Consider the following 16,048-nt stretch of genomic DNA (forward strand, 5'->3'; position numbering starts at 1 on the left):
TTCGAACATATGGGTCTAGAGGACAAAAATGCAAAACTTCTCTTTTATTGTAGGCAATTTATTCAAACTAGGTTTATTTGACACAAATAATAAGTACTCTCATTGTACTAAATGATGATGTTCTTAGTCCCACGTTTATGAAAAAAAAATCTTATAAATAATAAACATGTTGAATCTCAAAATAAAAACACTAAATCACCACAATACACCAAAACACGTTCATAATCATCTGCTGATGATGCTAACATGGTTAGCGAAACGCGCGTCCAGTGTAAAAGTAAAAGTGTTTTGGTGTATTGTGGTGATTTAGTGTTTTTATTTTGCTGTTTAACACCAAAGGTTCCAACCCTCAACTGTAATGTTGAATCTAATGAAATAATAATTTATAGTATGAAAATGATGTAAGTATTAAAACATCCCTGTGATAAAAAACAATTGAAATAACATTAGTATATGATTTCTACAATGTAAGCCTAATATTTATAATAATGTTTTTCATAACATAAAAATGTTTTTCTTTAATGAAAAAGAAACATTAATACTATATTTAACTAAAAAAAACTTAAAACCTTAAGATACTAGAAATTTAATTTAGGATAACAAAAACATAGATTGTAATTACTCTGATTCGGAAGAATCACTGCTGACAGAATCTTCCAAATTTATATCCAAATCATAGGTAGATGAAGTATCCTCACATATAAGATATTTCTGTACATCGATGTCTAATTTGTTACTTTTTCGCGTTGTTACTTTTCTTTTTGTTGATATGAGGGGCTCGGATGTTATTGATAACCTCTTTAATAGATCTGTATTTGAACTTATTCTAGAACATTTTCTGGTGTGAAACAATCGATATTTTCTTACTTCCTTGTGTCGTGCTTCCAGATCATCCTCTGAGAGTTGGCCTATTGGTAACGAAAATGATTCAATTATTTCGCACCCGTGTTCAAGAACTTTGTGTACGCTACTTGGCATGTAATACCATCTGTATAGATCTAAATATAATTGTTTAGTTTCGCCCAGTAGTTCTTTAAAATTTTCAATTTTTATCGGTCGACCACTTGCCAGAACCCTAAGTATAATTGAAAACTTTACTATTAAATTTTTATCTATACCTAGAATTTCGGAACTTAATTCTGGGTTGTAAAAGAAACATCTTGCCGTGTTCCCATCGTTACTTGACCCATACCCTGGCTTTGGTTTGTCTACAATCAGCCCCATTCTCGATTTGAATTCAGCCTGTATTTTCTTTTTGTTATTTTCAACAATTTCTTTATTTTCGGCACCTTTCACTTGCCACGATTTTATTGGTAAACGATAACCGATGTGAAGTAAGCATTCAAAAAATCGAATCCAACAATGGAGTGTAGACAAACCAAAGCGGTAGTTCTCTATTTGGGATGGGCGGCTTATATTTTCCAAATTCATATGCTTGGGGGTTGCCTGGCAAATGATGCATTTGGATGTCGCGTTTGTATCTGAGACGATGTGGTAGACGACATGGTATACACAACTGTACAAATTTGCCCATTGTCAAACTTAATATCAAATGGATTCAGATTATTAATTTTTTCCAATATGTTTTTTTCCTCGTCACGTATTAGCTCTTTATTTTCTTTTTTAAATATAAATTTTATAGGTCGGCAGTAAAGTGTGGATGATGGACTTGGATTGACCCACATAACATTTTCAGTCTCTACATCTTGTAGTCTTAAAGGCACTAGAACCACTAAAAAAAGAAATTCATCCGTGCAAAATGCATCGGCAAATGACTGCTTATATTGGCTATGCCCAGAAGAACCATCAAAGCCCCATTTGCAAACCAACATTGTTTTTTTGTTTTCTTTGATGTCTATTATATTTATTATACTTTGAGCTGTTAAGCTGCATTTAAAAGAGCTTGCAAATCCACTTCAGCTGAAATTTCAGTACTATAAATGTTAGAAGGTAAAAGAGCATTTTGTGTTTGTCTTAAAATATACAGACTAGGAAAGGTATTTGTACCTGTACTGTTTACAACGGACCTAAGAACATTATATTTTCTTTCAGACAAAGAGGTCTAAGTAAAGAGCTAGTGCCTGATGAGGAGAAAGTGAAGTAGTGGGACATGGTGCAGAACTACTTACTAATTTAGCTGCATATTTTATTTCACTAGTGGTTCAGCCAGCAGTGATTTTTTTGGCACGCCTAATTTTTGTCTTCTTGGAACACTCTTCAAATGGCTTTAAAGGTCTTCCACGAGCGCGACTTGTGCCAGCCTGCTCTAAGTTGCTTGATTGACCATCAGATAAACATTGTGGCATTAAGATCTTACTTAGCAACCACGCTTTGTTTCGGCGCTCAAATCGAAGGCGGTTTCGAGACGACCCAGCCCATCTTCTGCTTATATTCAGGCAAAAGAGTCTGCTTGCAGTCTCCAAGTGGTGTCTCATTTGCCTGGAAGGTTCATCAGTATTTAATAACGAACACATTTTTTCAAATACAAACAATTTTGGGTTCTTGTCGCTGTGATCAAGCCAAGTATTAACAAGATCGGCATTAGTTATAAATTTTACTCCATCTGAAAAATATTATAAAATAAAGTTCGTCGCAAGCAGACGCAGGTGAACTATACAAAAATTAAAACTATATGAATATGACAACAAAAATATTCAATAAATACGATATGTTTTGATATGCTTTTTTTAAATGCCTTTTTGAAGTTTGAAAAAGTAAAATTTTTATACACAATTAAGAATCATCTTAAAAATAAATAAAAAGTAAACAATCACGAACTTGTTTAGAAATAAATTTAAAGTACATACCTTGTTTAACAATATCCATAGTGGCTTTGATTTAAACACGTACCGTTTAACTCCATATACAGATCTAATATTTATGAATATTCTTTTCACTGATAAGATAATGATCGCAAAGTTTATTTTTAGTGAAGATATTTGTAAACAAAAAACGCTGTTGATAAAAAATAATATATAGGATGGTTGAACATGGCTATAACGTATAAAATTACATATTCAGATATCAGTAAACTTTAACTTGTTTTTTCCCATTTTTGTCAATTGGACGAAGCACTCACTGTGCGCCACCTCAAGGAAGGCAATGGCAAATCACCTTGAGTATATTTGCCTTGTACAGCCTCTCAAATAGTGCCGTTCGTATTCGGCAATAAACTATAGGTCCCGTGTACTTGTGAAACACTGATGACACACATCACAAGTACATGCGAGAGGTAGCCGACGCTCTATATAGAGTATGGCGCTGTAAGAAGAAGAAGAAGGAAAAAATTTCGTATTTAAATGCCTTTAATTACCTAAAAGTTTTGAAAAATGTCCCATTTTTACACCACTTGACCCTTCTATATTTGGTTCGAGGATTTTAATATTCATTTTCATGAAAAATGATCCAGTTTTTCCTCTTTATACAAAATTAAGTATTGAAAACATAATATTTAGCGATATCTCCTTCGTCAGGTTCAACCAAAAAACGAACGCTGCAGAGATTGGAATCCGCTGCAGGAACCGGTGCATTCTGCAGCACCGGGTATGGTATGGGTTTGGTGTGGTGCGCGTAGAAATGGTCACCTCTCGACGGTTCAGTAATCGAGCAAGTTTTAAGGGCCAAAGAATCTAGTGTGCGGTGGAGAATCGAACCAAAAGCGCGGAACAAGACACTGCAGACGGGATTTCGGGTGTCTTCATTTTTATTTGACCGGTGGCGATTGATTGTTTGAACAGTTGAATTCGGAGGTTCTAGTGATTGTTTTAAGTAGCATTTCTAAGGAATATGACGAAGAAATACATATTAGTAAGTGATAATTACTGTTTATTTACCATATTAACGCTGTTGGTATGATTCTGAAGATTAGTCTTTTAGTTAATTTCAATGATATGGGCTTTGTATTAAACTTAATAGTATTATTATTATTTCAGCGTAAAATTTATTATATTTATTATAACAAAGTATAATATTTTTTTAAAGTTGTATCATATTAATGTTTTTATTTAATTTTTTTATATTTTTTATCTTAAATTTAGATTTTGCTTTATATAATTCCTAGGAATTTAATGTAATTAATCAAAAAAATAATGGCAGTGATGAATACTGATAATTTATGATATAAACATTATACCTATATGTATCATCTTTATTGTTTTATTTTAAATATTTTTTTATTTATTGTTTTTTTATTTGTATCTAGTTTCTGCGATGTTTTTTTATGTCTGTTGTTAAACTTAGTGCCAGAGGATTAAGCTATTATTAGTGTAATTCCTACAATATACTTTATATGAGAAAATTTAAGGAAAATATAATGATATCTAACTATTTTTAGTATCAGATTATTATTATAAACAAAATTTTATTGACATTTATCCATTTAATTTTTGTTTTTCCTTTAGTAGTTAGCTAAAAAAAATGCCATGTAAACAGTTCAATGTTTGCATTAAATGTAAACTAAATATACAGGGTGAATCTTAAATAAGTGCATATATTTTCAGGGTTGGTAGATCTCGATAAAAGAAACATATTTTCTCTTTGCCGTTTTTCAAATAAGTCCAAAATAACCCAGTTATTTTACTCTGAAAATTTAAAAAAGAAATTATTTTTTGCCTAAATTTTGAGAACCACTGGATCTTTTCTGGGCTTTCTTTCTTGTAAATTTAATCTAATATCTATATTGCCATATTATCAAGAAAGTACGTTTTTTAACTTAAAGTTAAAAAATCTTCCAAGAAATCCAAATTTTCATGATTTTTTTTCGCGAAAAAAGCCTTATAGTATAAAAATAAAATATTTTATAGTATATTTTATAGTATAAAAATAATATATTTGTAAACGTCCATGTTTTCTTTTTTGAAAAATGGCAGACCTAATGCCAAATTCTGAACAACTTTTATTTATTCTTCGATATTTTGTTATTTAACCCCACTTTTTAATATTCAATGGCAGTTTTTTTAACCCTACCGTGACAGTTATAGGACTTAAAACGGTTTTTCTTGTTATTAGGCGTCTGAATTGATTCAACATTTAGATATTTTTTAGATTCTTTATAATAAAAAAATATATACCGGGTGCGTCTCGAAAGTGGCACACCCGTACAACTTTTTTATTTTTTCAGATAAAAAAACGAAATTTGGTATGTTAGTTTATGACATAAATTCCGATTGATTGACGTATTCAATTGTTTTTGGTCACCGGTTTTTGGTCACTTCCTGTATCACCGGAAATGACTACAACTTTTCATTTTTAAATAACACTCTCGTTATATTTCTACTTTATTTGATAGAAAACGACACTCTGAATAAAATGACATATGATATGTCAACTTTTGACATTTTTGCATAGGATTTACTTGAAATTGTAGCATGCAGTTCATAAGGACAATATTTCTCGAAATACCAAGTATGTGGTACCAAATTAGTGGTAAAAAATGCTTTTTCAAAATATGCTAATGAGCCACCTTTGTTCCATTTGAAAAATTGAGATATTATTAAAAATACGATTTTAACCGGCCAGGACAAGACGCGAAAAACATTACACGATGAAAACTATTTTTCCAAGCCTCCTTGATTACAAATCGCAACACAACCATGGCACTCTAGATTAAAATTTAAAATACGATTTTTTAAAGGAAAATGTCAAAAGTTGACGTATGATATGTCATTCTATTCAGAGTGTCATTTTTTATTGAATAAAGTAGAAATATACCGAGGGTGCCATTTAAAAATCAAAAGTTGCAGTCATTTCCGGTGAAACAGGAAGGAACTAAAAACAACTGAATACGTCAATCTATCTTAATTTATGTCATATACTACAACATACCAAATTTAGTTTTTTATCTTTATCTGAAAAAATAAAAAAGTTATAGGGGGTGAGCGACTTTTGAGGCGATCCCGGTATATTTTGCCCGGGATTCATGACAGTGACAGTTGTGTCTGTCATTTTAATTGACAGGTAAATTATATTTTATTATTTTTTGAATGTACCTATTATTCTATATATCTCTATTTACTGACTCATTGTATAAACTTTATGTATCCAAAAATGTTATAAATTTAGTTCATTTTTTATTTTTTTTTAAGAAAATACCTTAGGAGCTTCTAAATCAAAAATATTCTTAAAATATTCGTAAATAAAAATTTTAAAGTGACATTAACATAGACTTAGCTAAAGAGACACACCATGTTAATTTTTTATATATTTGGAATTTTATAAAAACTAAATATTTTTTGATTTCAAATAGTTTTTCAGACTTTGATATAAAAAATGTATCCTTAACTTGTTCTGAAATCTATAAACCAATAAAACTCAATTATAGATATCGCAATATCAGTTTACAAACAAATATTGCCACACTACACTGTTTATTTTTCCAATTTTCCAGGAAGAATAATCTATAATAAAGGATTTCCAAACAATATTAATTACTGAAAATAAATTACTATTAATAAGTGTTTGTGGTGATTATTGGAAAAAAAAATATTCGGCAAAGTCCATGTGATAAATTTAATTTACACTTAGACGTATTTCCAAAAATATTTTAACAATGTATCAGTAATTAATATAGTAACACCACAAACTATTTTTCTAACTGAATATGCAAACAATATTGTAAATACGGTTTTCAAGGAAAAGCATATTACCTGTGTGAAATTTCAAAATTATACCAATGTATTTTAAAGATGTGGTAAACGAATACTAGCCATAAAAGCTTGACGCTCTAAAAATACTATAAAATATATACAGGGTGGTTTGAATTATTCGAGAAACTTCGGCAGCATATTCTGCAAATTAAAATAAGTAAAAAAGTTGGTATACTCCCCAGATAATTTTTATTTATCATCATTTTTTATATCATGACATACAAGTAAGACTCATTGTTTTTAATATTGTCCACATTTAAATTCGTCACTCATCACATGCATGCTCCCGCGATTCCTATAATAAGTGCCATTTTAATCAACAAAAACTCACCGTCCGGGGCTTCTTCCAAGCTTCTTCCGAGTTTTTAATTTCCTTGGCTTATGATTTTTTCCTTGATTTTGAGAAAGTTTTGGAAATTCGGAAATATTAATATTTTTATAAATCTGTAGAGTTGACTTGAGCATTGAATACTTAGTCCCTAAGGATGATGGAACAAATTTCTTCTGTAGTTCAAAGAAGTAAGCAAGCAAGATAGTTTCGTTTATACCTTTGACATGACTTCCATCCACTCTTCAAACGCCTTGAATTTCCTATCATATACGCAACGAGACTTTTCTGGCAGTATTTGTGATGTAGCTAGACCTTTTCGTTGTTGAGACTTGAACACCGGTGCTAGGTGTTGAATACCACCGGTGTTTCAGTCGGCGTACCGGTGTCAACACCGACACCGGTGTTTATCTCAACACCAGTGTTCATCTACAACACCGGTGTTTATCTGAACCCCGATGCTTATCTCAACACCGGTATCGTGATGAACACCGGTGTCGAGATCAACGTGTCTCGGTGTCGATGTCGATGGTGCCGTTTGTTTGTTTTTTTTTTTGGTTTTTTTTAATATAATATTTTTTAGTTTATTTTACAGCTACGAATTTTTGTTTCTTTGTGTTTTGTTATGTTTTCTATTTGTTTTTGATTAAACAATTTTTTACTTTATAGTTGTTTATCTGATGCTTCATGCTTCCACTTTATTTTAGTGATTAGTCTGGCAAAAAAATATATTTAAATTTGATCGCGTTAAGTCAAAGTCTGAGAAAAATAAGCACCGATACGATATTATTATTATCAGGGTTTATTTTGAACTTATTAATTAACATTATTTTTTCTTTAACCCGTTTACCAAACACCGGTGTCGTAGTCAAAACCGGTATCGAGGTGAACACCGGTGTCGACTCCGGAACACCGGATAGCCCATATTTCGCCACCGGTGTCCGCCTAACACCGGTATTACAACGGTGTTTTAGTGTTTAAAACAGGCCTAAATGTAGCCGCCTCTGCCTGGTTAATAATTTCTTGCGGAAGATCTTCCTGAATCATTTTGCTTTAAAATTTGACTTGCTGGTTGATAATACACTATTTTATCGTTAAAATCGTGATTTATCTAAATGACGTCTTAATGTCAGTGCTATTTATTATTTACAAAAAAAACGCACATCTGTATCGCATAGTAGCATAAACGCACCCTGATAATTTATTAATTCGCAACAATGAAAGTAGAACTGGTAGATCCTTTTAAATCAATTATTCTTTAGGGATTGGACATGAGACAGTTCTGCTGTTGGATAAAATTTTGTATGGCACTCGCGTGTTATAACATACAGAGAAGACCAGGCTACTAGTAACATAGCAACGAATATAACATAGTTGCCGGACGAATTTACGTTTACCCGATTTGCGTTCGTACTCGAGATTCACTGCCGGCTAGTCGGCTGGTCAGGCAGTACGCAGTTGTAGTTGTACTTGGACGGGTCGGTCGTGACAGACTAGGAATACGACGCGAGGAGTGCCGAGTATTTATTATTTTCATTTTAAGTGTTTCCGCTAACATTTAAAATAAAAATACTTAAATATTTATTATTTGAGTTTGTTTACAAGCCAAAACTAAAAATAAATAAATTCTCTAAACCCAAAAAAAACTAAATTATTACTCTAAATAAAAAAAAATTATAACAAGTGTTCAAAAAGACCACCTTCTTGTGCTAGACAGAAGCCTAGGCGGTCGTAAAACCCCCGTCTGACATTGGCTAACATATTAGGGCTAATAGTTTGGAAAGTCTCTCGTATTTTTACTTGAAGCTCATCCAGATTATTATTCCTATCATGATCCCTATTATGACCATACCCGTTGAATTTTACATAACCCCACAAAAATAAATCATTGGGAGAAAGATCTGGTGATCTAGCGGGCCACAAAATAGTTCCATATCCACTAATTAAACGGTTGGGAAAAGTATTGTTCAAATATTCTTGGACAATACGGGCATTGTGGGCAGGGCAACCATCTTGTTGAAACCAGACATTGTGGAATCTTTCTCCCAATAACTCACGAATTCTAGGGACAATCTGCTGCTGTAACAAGTCCAAATACTTTCCAACAGTTAAATTACCCTCTATAAAAAATGGACCAATCATATGCTCCTCTACAAAACCACCCCAAACATTTAGCTCTTGAGGATATTGTGTGCGTACCTCAAAATATCTGTGCAAATTTTCCCGAGACCAATATCGTACTTGTGTAGTGTTATGACCACTCAATAAAGGAAAACTTGATTCGTCGGTGAAAACTTTACGCCGAATAAAGTTTTCATCTAAATTGGCCTTTTCCATTACAGATTCACAAAACGCCATACGCTGAAATTGGTCTTCATGGAAAATTTTTGAGTTTTGCGCGCTTTATACGATCGGTATCCATTCTTTTTAAGGACTCTTTTAACCGTGCTAGGTGAAGAATCTGTTACCTCAGCAATTCGATTACTTGAAAACATGGGATTTTGATCCGCGGTAGCACAAATGAACACTTGCTTTAACTCCTGTTCTTCATTAATCAACACATCAGGCTTTTTGTGTTTTTGTGGGGACACGCACCCATGTGTTTCAAAATTATTAATAACTCTTGATATAGTAGGTAAAGATGGAATTGGCCTGTTTACAAAAGTTTGTGGAAAAATTGTTTGTATATCCCGATAAGACCTATTTTGGAAATACCATTTTACAATCTGAATTTTCTCACGAACTTCGTAAACATCCATTATTTTACTTAAAAAATAAATTTTACACGAGAACTGTCGCGAGAAGCTATGTATTCGTTTTGGCTATTAAAACACGAATAAATACAAATTCTGAAACATTGTTATCACATATCTACCTATTTTTATTTTATTGCATTTTTTCGCCTGCTTTTTATCCGGCGGACGGGTATACGCTAATTCGTCCGGTTCTGCCTATGTTACTACTACGGTGGTCCGGTCTGTATAAGTCACTTCAGAAAATTAGCCCTAAACATTTCCCAGCGTGACTTATATGTCACAATAATACACTAGTACCATAAATAACTATTTTCTACGATCGTGCAAAAAGTAGATATCTATGGTAGATATTTTTACACTATCTACTGTATTAAAAGTCCAAAAAATAACTTATTTTTTGCACTAGGGCAAAAACACATTGACATTATTAATGACAAGAGAAAAAAATTGTAAAAATTTGTCAAATCCTGGAAGATAAACCAAGTACCAGTGCCACAAATTAAGGTTATTATTAGGTTTAGCCAGTGCTGGACACCTCGCAGCAACATTCCGGAAAAGAGTTTTAAGTACAGAACAAGAACCCCCGACCTCCACGAGCAGAAATCAAAATAAAATTCAAAAGACTACTGGAAATGAAGTTGTCATTCAATTTTACCCTTAGTGAATTTTCCAAACTGCAACATTAAAATACCTATCCAGGTTGGCGCACCTCATTCGCATCGGTCGATTATACGAAAACGGAATGATGCAGAAACAAAATATTTTATGGGTATATGTGGGAAGGAATGTGCATAATTTAAAAATATTTTGAAATGTACAGGGTGTATCAGAACTAAGATCCACACGAAAAAGTTATATTTTTTCTTATGGAACACACACCTGGTATTTTATTTCATTTTTTTATTCTTGGACATAAAATCAGGCATTTATTATAAGGATTTAATATGTTTAACTGCGACATTAAAATTAAAATGAACTCAAAAAAAGTTATTAAAAAAATAATAATAATATTTGTTTATAGTGTTATTGTTAGTGGTAATATATTATTCCGTGAATTACCGTAAAAACTTTTTAATAAACATTTAAATAAGAATTTCAATTCGATCGTAGAAAAAATGCTGTGAGCAACATGTGCAAAAAGTATATACCTAATATGTTGCACTCAGCAGGATTGCAGCAATAGACTGTTGCACAGCATGATTGTTGCACTCAGCATGAGTCTTCGTGCAACAAATATTGTCCTTTTGCACTAGTTACACAAATAACTATTTTATATAGTCACTGGCGCCGCAAAAATTAATACTTTTGTGACGTTTGAAAAAAAATATATTGAATATACGTATTATCCTTGATAAACAAGGGTATTATCTAAGTGATTTTCACTAAAATATTTATTTACCTTGATTTTGAACTTAAGATTTATATATAATAAATATATATATTTCACAACTAAACTTCTTTTAGAAGATAATTATCATTTAAAATGTTTTTTTTTGTTAATTATAACTTCTGTAATCATTTATATTACGTTTTAACAATCGGCGGAAGATGGTCTCTGCATCTGCTCTATGTATAATGTATCTGTGTGAATACACTATATTTATAACAATTAGAACAAAATATTGGAGTAAACTTAGTAGTACTAGTGTGATTTCTAACAAAAAAAAATAAATTCAATTAAATTAAAGGTGTGCGTATACACATAACAAAAATTTTTGCATAGATAATTCAATAAACAAAGGTATTTCTAACGTGATATAATATTTTTTAACATGCTGCCATTAAAATATCGCAATGTATCCAAGAAAAAATGTAACAAAAAACTAAAAGCGGCTAAAATAATTTATTAGCTCTAATTATATTCGGATTAGGTAACGCTAAGTATATTACCTTTTTTATTACTGCATTAATTTAATTAGAAGTTTACCAGGGTTAAGAAAAAAGTTATAGAGTCTCCGGATTGTCTTTTTTTGATTTTGATAAAGGAAATAAATTTAGATTGGAAAGCCCGTCCGACCATTGTACGCGATCTGGCGCTGCTACAGCGGTTGCTAAGAACAACCGCCAAACAATAACAGAAATAATTTTCTCTTGTCAAAATCAGAATCTTCAAAAATTATAAAATCTTTCAAAATTTAAACCGCGCACATTGAAAAATACCGAAAAATGGTTAAAGCGTCCATTTTCAAAGTAATTATTATTGCTCTCTTGTAAGTTTAATTTAAATTTTACTTACTCAAACCCGTGATAATTGTGAAAAAGTGGCATTAAAAACTAAAAAACTGTGTTGTGAACTTTGAACTGCAAAAACCATCGTGGATCGTGGCATAACAGTGGTTTCAAATGTTTCATAGGTATTTCACACATATGTATATACAGGGTGTTTCAAAACAAATGCGAAAAACTTCAGGGAGTGATTCCTTGTTCAAAATAAAGGGTAGTTTGCTTCATAAACGTTGGGTCAAAAGTCAACCATTAGGGAGATATTGCGGTACAAAGATGGCGGAAAAATAATGTTTTTATTTTTATCTTGAAAACGAAAAGAGATAGACTAATGAAATTTTATGGGAGCATTACTGTTATGAAAACGCACTTTCTGGTAATTTTTTCACTTTTTTTAAATGAGTGGAAGGGGTTGAAATAAACTACCCATATCATTCTTGTTAACGAAATTTAAAGAAAAATCTTATGAAACACATGCAAAAAAATTAATTTGGATAGTTTAGTTTGTTTAGAAACTTATTTATCTCTTGAGTTATATTGTGTGTGTGTATAAGTGCTGAATAGACAACAATAGACTAGCATTTTTCCAAGTACAGATTCTATTTTTACACTCTGTCGCACGAGCTCTTCAAGCTAGTTAGTTTTTAAAACAGATGTCACGTTATTTTCCTTTTTATATAATTAAATAAAACTTAAAATGTAATTCATCAAAAATAAAAGTAGTTTTTAAAGAAAAAGTGACTTTGACATTCAATAAGTTAATTGGCGCAGTCGGTAGGATTCCCAAATCGTATCGCATCGTGTCGTTCGAGTTCGTATCAACGATTTATTGGGAATCAGTGGTGAATCGAACTTTTCGGACAGTCGCTGGAGTGGCCCATTCAAAAATCGAACAGCCCATTCAATCGTGAACTGGTGACGTGCCCCAAAGAACAGTTCATCGGAGTGTGAAGCAAGCACCCCTCACCCTCGCAAGGCAGATTACAGTTGGCGAAGACAAAATTGCAGACCTGACAAATCTACCTTATAGAAGAATGCTCAAAGTCATTTTCACCGTAATGTAAGTGCAATTTGTTCTACGATTGAAATTTTATCATACGCTTTTTTTTGAAACGCTATCTATAAAACCTTTAAGAGACTCTAAAAATCTTTTAGTATCTTCTATGCTATTAGTGGACTAAAAAAAGAATAAAACATTGCCAAGTACTAGCATAGTTAATTCCACAAACGATTTTAGAACCAGCACAGTATTTTAACATTTTGCCGTGCCCACCTAGTCGAATGTGGACATCCCATGATTTAAATAGATATCTTGCAACATGTCAAAGCCTTATTGATCATTTTTACATTCCGAGTGATTCAAGCTAACTTTCAAATATTTATTTACCTACAATATTAAAACTTAAACAAAAAAAAAAAAAAAAAAAAAAAACACAAAATTTATGATCAATAAATTCATTAAAGACAAAGTTAAATTACGATACCTCGGGCCACGATTTTAAAAGACAATGATCAACTTTATAGGAGCATGTGTTTGCAGATCCAAAGGAGACGTTAAACATGTTTCCGTTGAAACCGCAGATTCTCTCTATTACAATGGTACAATTATAAAGCTTAAGACAAATGACCATAACTGAAACTCCAAATTCAATTTACGATAAAATCTTACATTTGCATAATTTACTGTGCTCTTACGTCGACATTCATGAAACTATGTATACATCAAAATCTCTTAAACGCAAACTATATAACGATTTAGCTCTTAAAACTATTTTATCAGGACTGAGAGAACCTTTAGGCAACACAATCCGTTGCATGGCGCCTAAAGACCTTCCAACAGAGTTACAATTCGTTACGCAAGAACATAATACAAGATATTTCCAAAACTTTCTCTAATACCAGTTATTTACACTGATATTTTCCTATAACCACACCACAAATAAAAATTTAAAACCTACAATATTTAATATAACAATAAAAAAAAGGAGTAAATAAAGCAGTAAATTTTGGTAGAGATCTACATAATAATTTTAAACAAGATCTCTCTCCCGTGAATAATAATCAACATTAAATGCAAGACCCACATTCGCATTCTCACCTATTAATTATTCGCTCCGCACTATAATATGTATAAACTAAATCGCCCAAATCGTTTTCCTACTAACTCACAAGTTTTTACGAAAGACAAAATAATTTCAAATAATAAATGTTTTATGTTAAACAGCATACTGTAAAATACATTTAAAAAAAAAAAATATCAACATTTTGTGACTAAAATAATAGTCTAACATCATATACCTTCTACCAAATCTACCCCAATGGATCTCCACAAAATCAGAATCCCCTTAATAGTAAGATAATATCTTTTTTTTTACAACAGCCTTTCTAATACCCGACGTCTTTAAATCAATCCTGCCATCTTTCCGAAATCGTCTTTTCGAAAGAGCCTAGATAACAATGCGGAAACTTGATGTCCAAATTCATATATACAGAAGCTAACGTTCCAGTGAAATTATTTTGAATCTCAGTAATAACTATGAAAATCAATACGAGGTGTGCGATGAAATATCTGAAATAACAGCAATCTGCACAAAATACGCAACCTGACGGAAAATTCTCAAGCGCCCCATGACGAGCGAATCGTAAGGATTACAACGGGGAATACACGTATTACGCCAACCCTGTGTAAAATATGCAGTCTTATATGAACTACAAATAATCGCTCTACGCGGATTATTTTTATACATCATTATTTTTCTGCTGGAATCGAGTACATTTAAAAGATATTTTATAGAATCTTCTTGTCTGATACTCCAAATCCCATATACATAATACGAATCCAAATATATTTTAAAACCTTCACCAAAATCTTTTCAAAATTTAATTTTCATTTATCGACATTTCTGGATTGTAACATATCATAGGTTCTATTTCAACAGTCAAGGTCCAACATACTAACTCTCTCTCTAGGAAAATGTATCGATTCCTGGATTCCACAAATCTCTATTAATGTTAGACTGACCGCGCCTTACCTCTCTCACCACCAATTAAAATTTAAAATTGTTAGATTGTTTTACTTTACAGGGTTTCAACTCACATGTTTTCTGTAGAATCGACCTTAGTATTAGGACCCTATAGATAAGATATTATAAGAGTTTAGTTACAAGCCAACCATTTGATTCTGACCAAGTAGGATACCTAGTAACGACCAGATTTACGTCGCAAAGATTCAAGATTACTTTTTACACCAGTTACCCGCGATCATTAATAAAGCAAGATGTTTAAATCTCCTGATTTCTACAAAATGGTACTCTGTTACCCCTACTCGAATAGCCGAATCTAAGGTATGATTGGAATAAAAACAAGTGTAAAACTAACTCAGGTACTGGAGTATTTCTTCCATATTCATAAATAAACTGTCAGAAACGTGATACAATATAATTACCAATGTTCCTTCCTGTTTAATCAGTGTGCTGAAGACACTGGATTAAACGCCATGTAAGCAGATAACAATCTTTCACCATAAACCACAGTTAAGTCCACGTAGTGAAGTCGGTTTAGAATTTTTTTTAAAAAAAAAAAAAAAAAAAAAAATTTTTTAATAATAAAAAAGATTTTACTCCAACAGAGGCCAATGACAATAGTTGTAAGTATACATGATAAATTTAAATAATTTTAGAAATTTAGACAATGCTTTGATGTATTGTTTTCTTTCTGTTTAATTTCCTGAAAGCGAATTTCATCTTTATAATTATATAGGAATAAAATCTAAAATATAAATCTTATTATATTTTGTTCAGAATTGTCCGTTGCAATTTGTCTGGAACGTATTGTTATGTATTCAGAACACCTCCCACTTTACATTTTTACATATTTCATTTATCAGACTATCATATCAAAACAATTGCTGAGTGAATATACCAGTTCGAGCCGCCCTTCGTGTTCTTTTTTTAACATTATTTACTCTTGGTGTTTGTGAAAGCTAGAGTCATATAGATACCCGTTTGTTCACAAACAAGAAGTGGAGAGTCAAATTAATAAAATGCTTAAGGTCAAATTTCATCCTCTGCCATAACATATTGCGTTCTCATCACCGT

At 31.8% G+C, this 16,048-nt stretch overlaps 2 protein-coding genes across 4 annotated transcripts in view; one reads left to right on the top strand and one right to left on the bottom strand.

Annotated features, from left to right (window-relative positions):
• Positions 1-395: 395 nt before the first annotated feature.
• On the bottom strand, positions 396-2,882 carry LOC115888358. Of its 3 annotated transcripts, none has more exons than XM_030908062.1 (2): positions 2,808-2,882; positions 396-2,563 (listed from the first exon to the last, which is right to left on the bottom strand). In XM_030908062.1, the coding sequence occupies exon 2, from the start codon at positions 1,429-1,431 to the stop codon at positions 619-621; it is 813 nt and encodes a 270-aa protein (XP_030763922.1). In that variant the 5' UTR covers positions 1,432-2,563; positions 2,808-2,882; the 3' UTR covers positions 396-618. The 3 variants fall into 3 exon arrangements, with proteins under 3 accessions (XP_030763922.1, XP_030763923.1, XP_030763924.1); XM_030908063.1 differs by having other exon boundaries at positions 396-2,439; positions 2,808-2,862; XM_030908064.1 differs by having other exon boundaries at positions 1,248-2,563.
• A 691-nt stretch (positions 2,883-3,573) lies between these two features.
• LOC115888357 (facilitated trehalose transporter Tret1) overlaps positions 3,574-16,048 on the top strand; it is a 62,244-nt gene continuing 49,769 nt past the window's right edge. Inside the window, exon 1 of the mRNA XM_030908061.1 lies at positions 3,574-3,807. Coding sequence (XP_030763921.1) covers positions 3,787-3,807 — 21 coding nt within the window. The 5' untranslated portion in view covers positions 3,574-3,786. The remainder of the gene's footprint in view (positions 3,808-16,048) is intronic.

The sequence above is a fragment of the Sitophilus oryzae genome, unplaced genomic scaffold (assembly GCF_002938485.1).
Source record: "Sitophilus oryzae breed Bouriz unplaced genomic scaffold, Soryzae_2.0 scaffold_734_pilon_pilon, whole genome shotgun sequence".
NCBI lineage: Eukaryota > Metazoa > Arthropoda > Insecta > Coleoptera > Curculionidae > Sitophilus > Sitophilus oryzae.

Coding starts and splice junctions, on each gene's coding strand:
- LOC115888358 (XM_030908062.1), bottom strand. CDS start 1,431: ATGAATTTGGAAAATATAAGCCGCCCATCCCAAATAGAGAACTACCGC.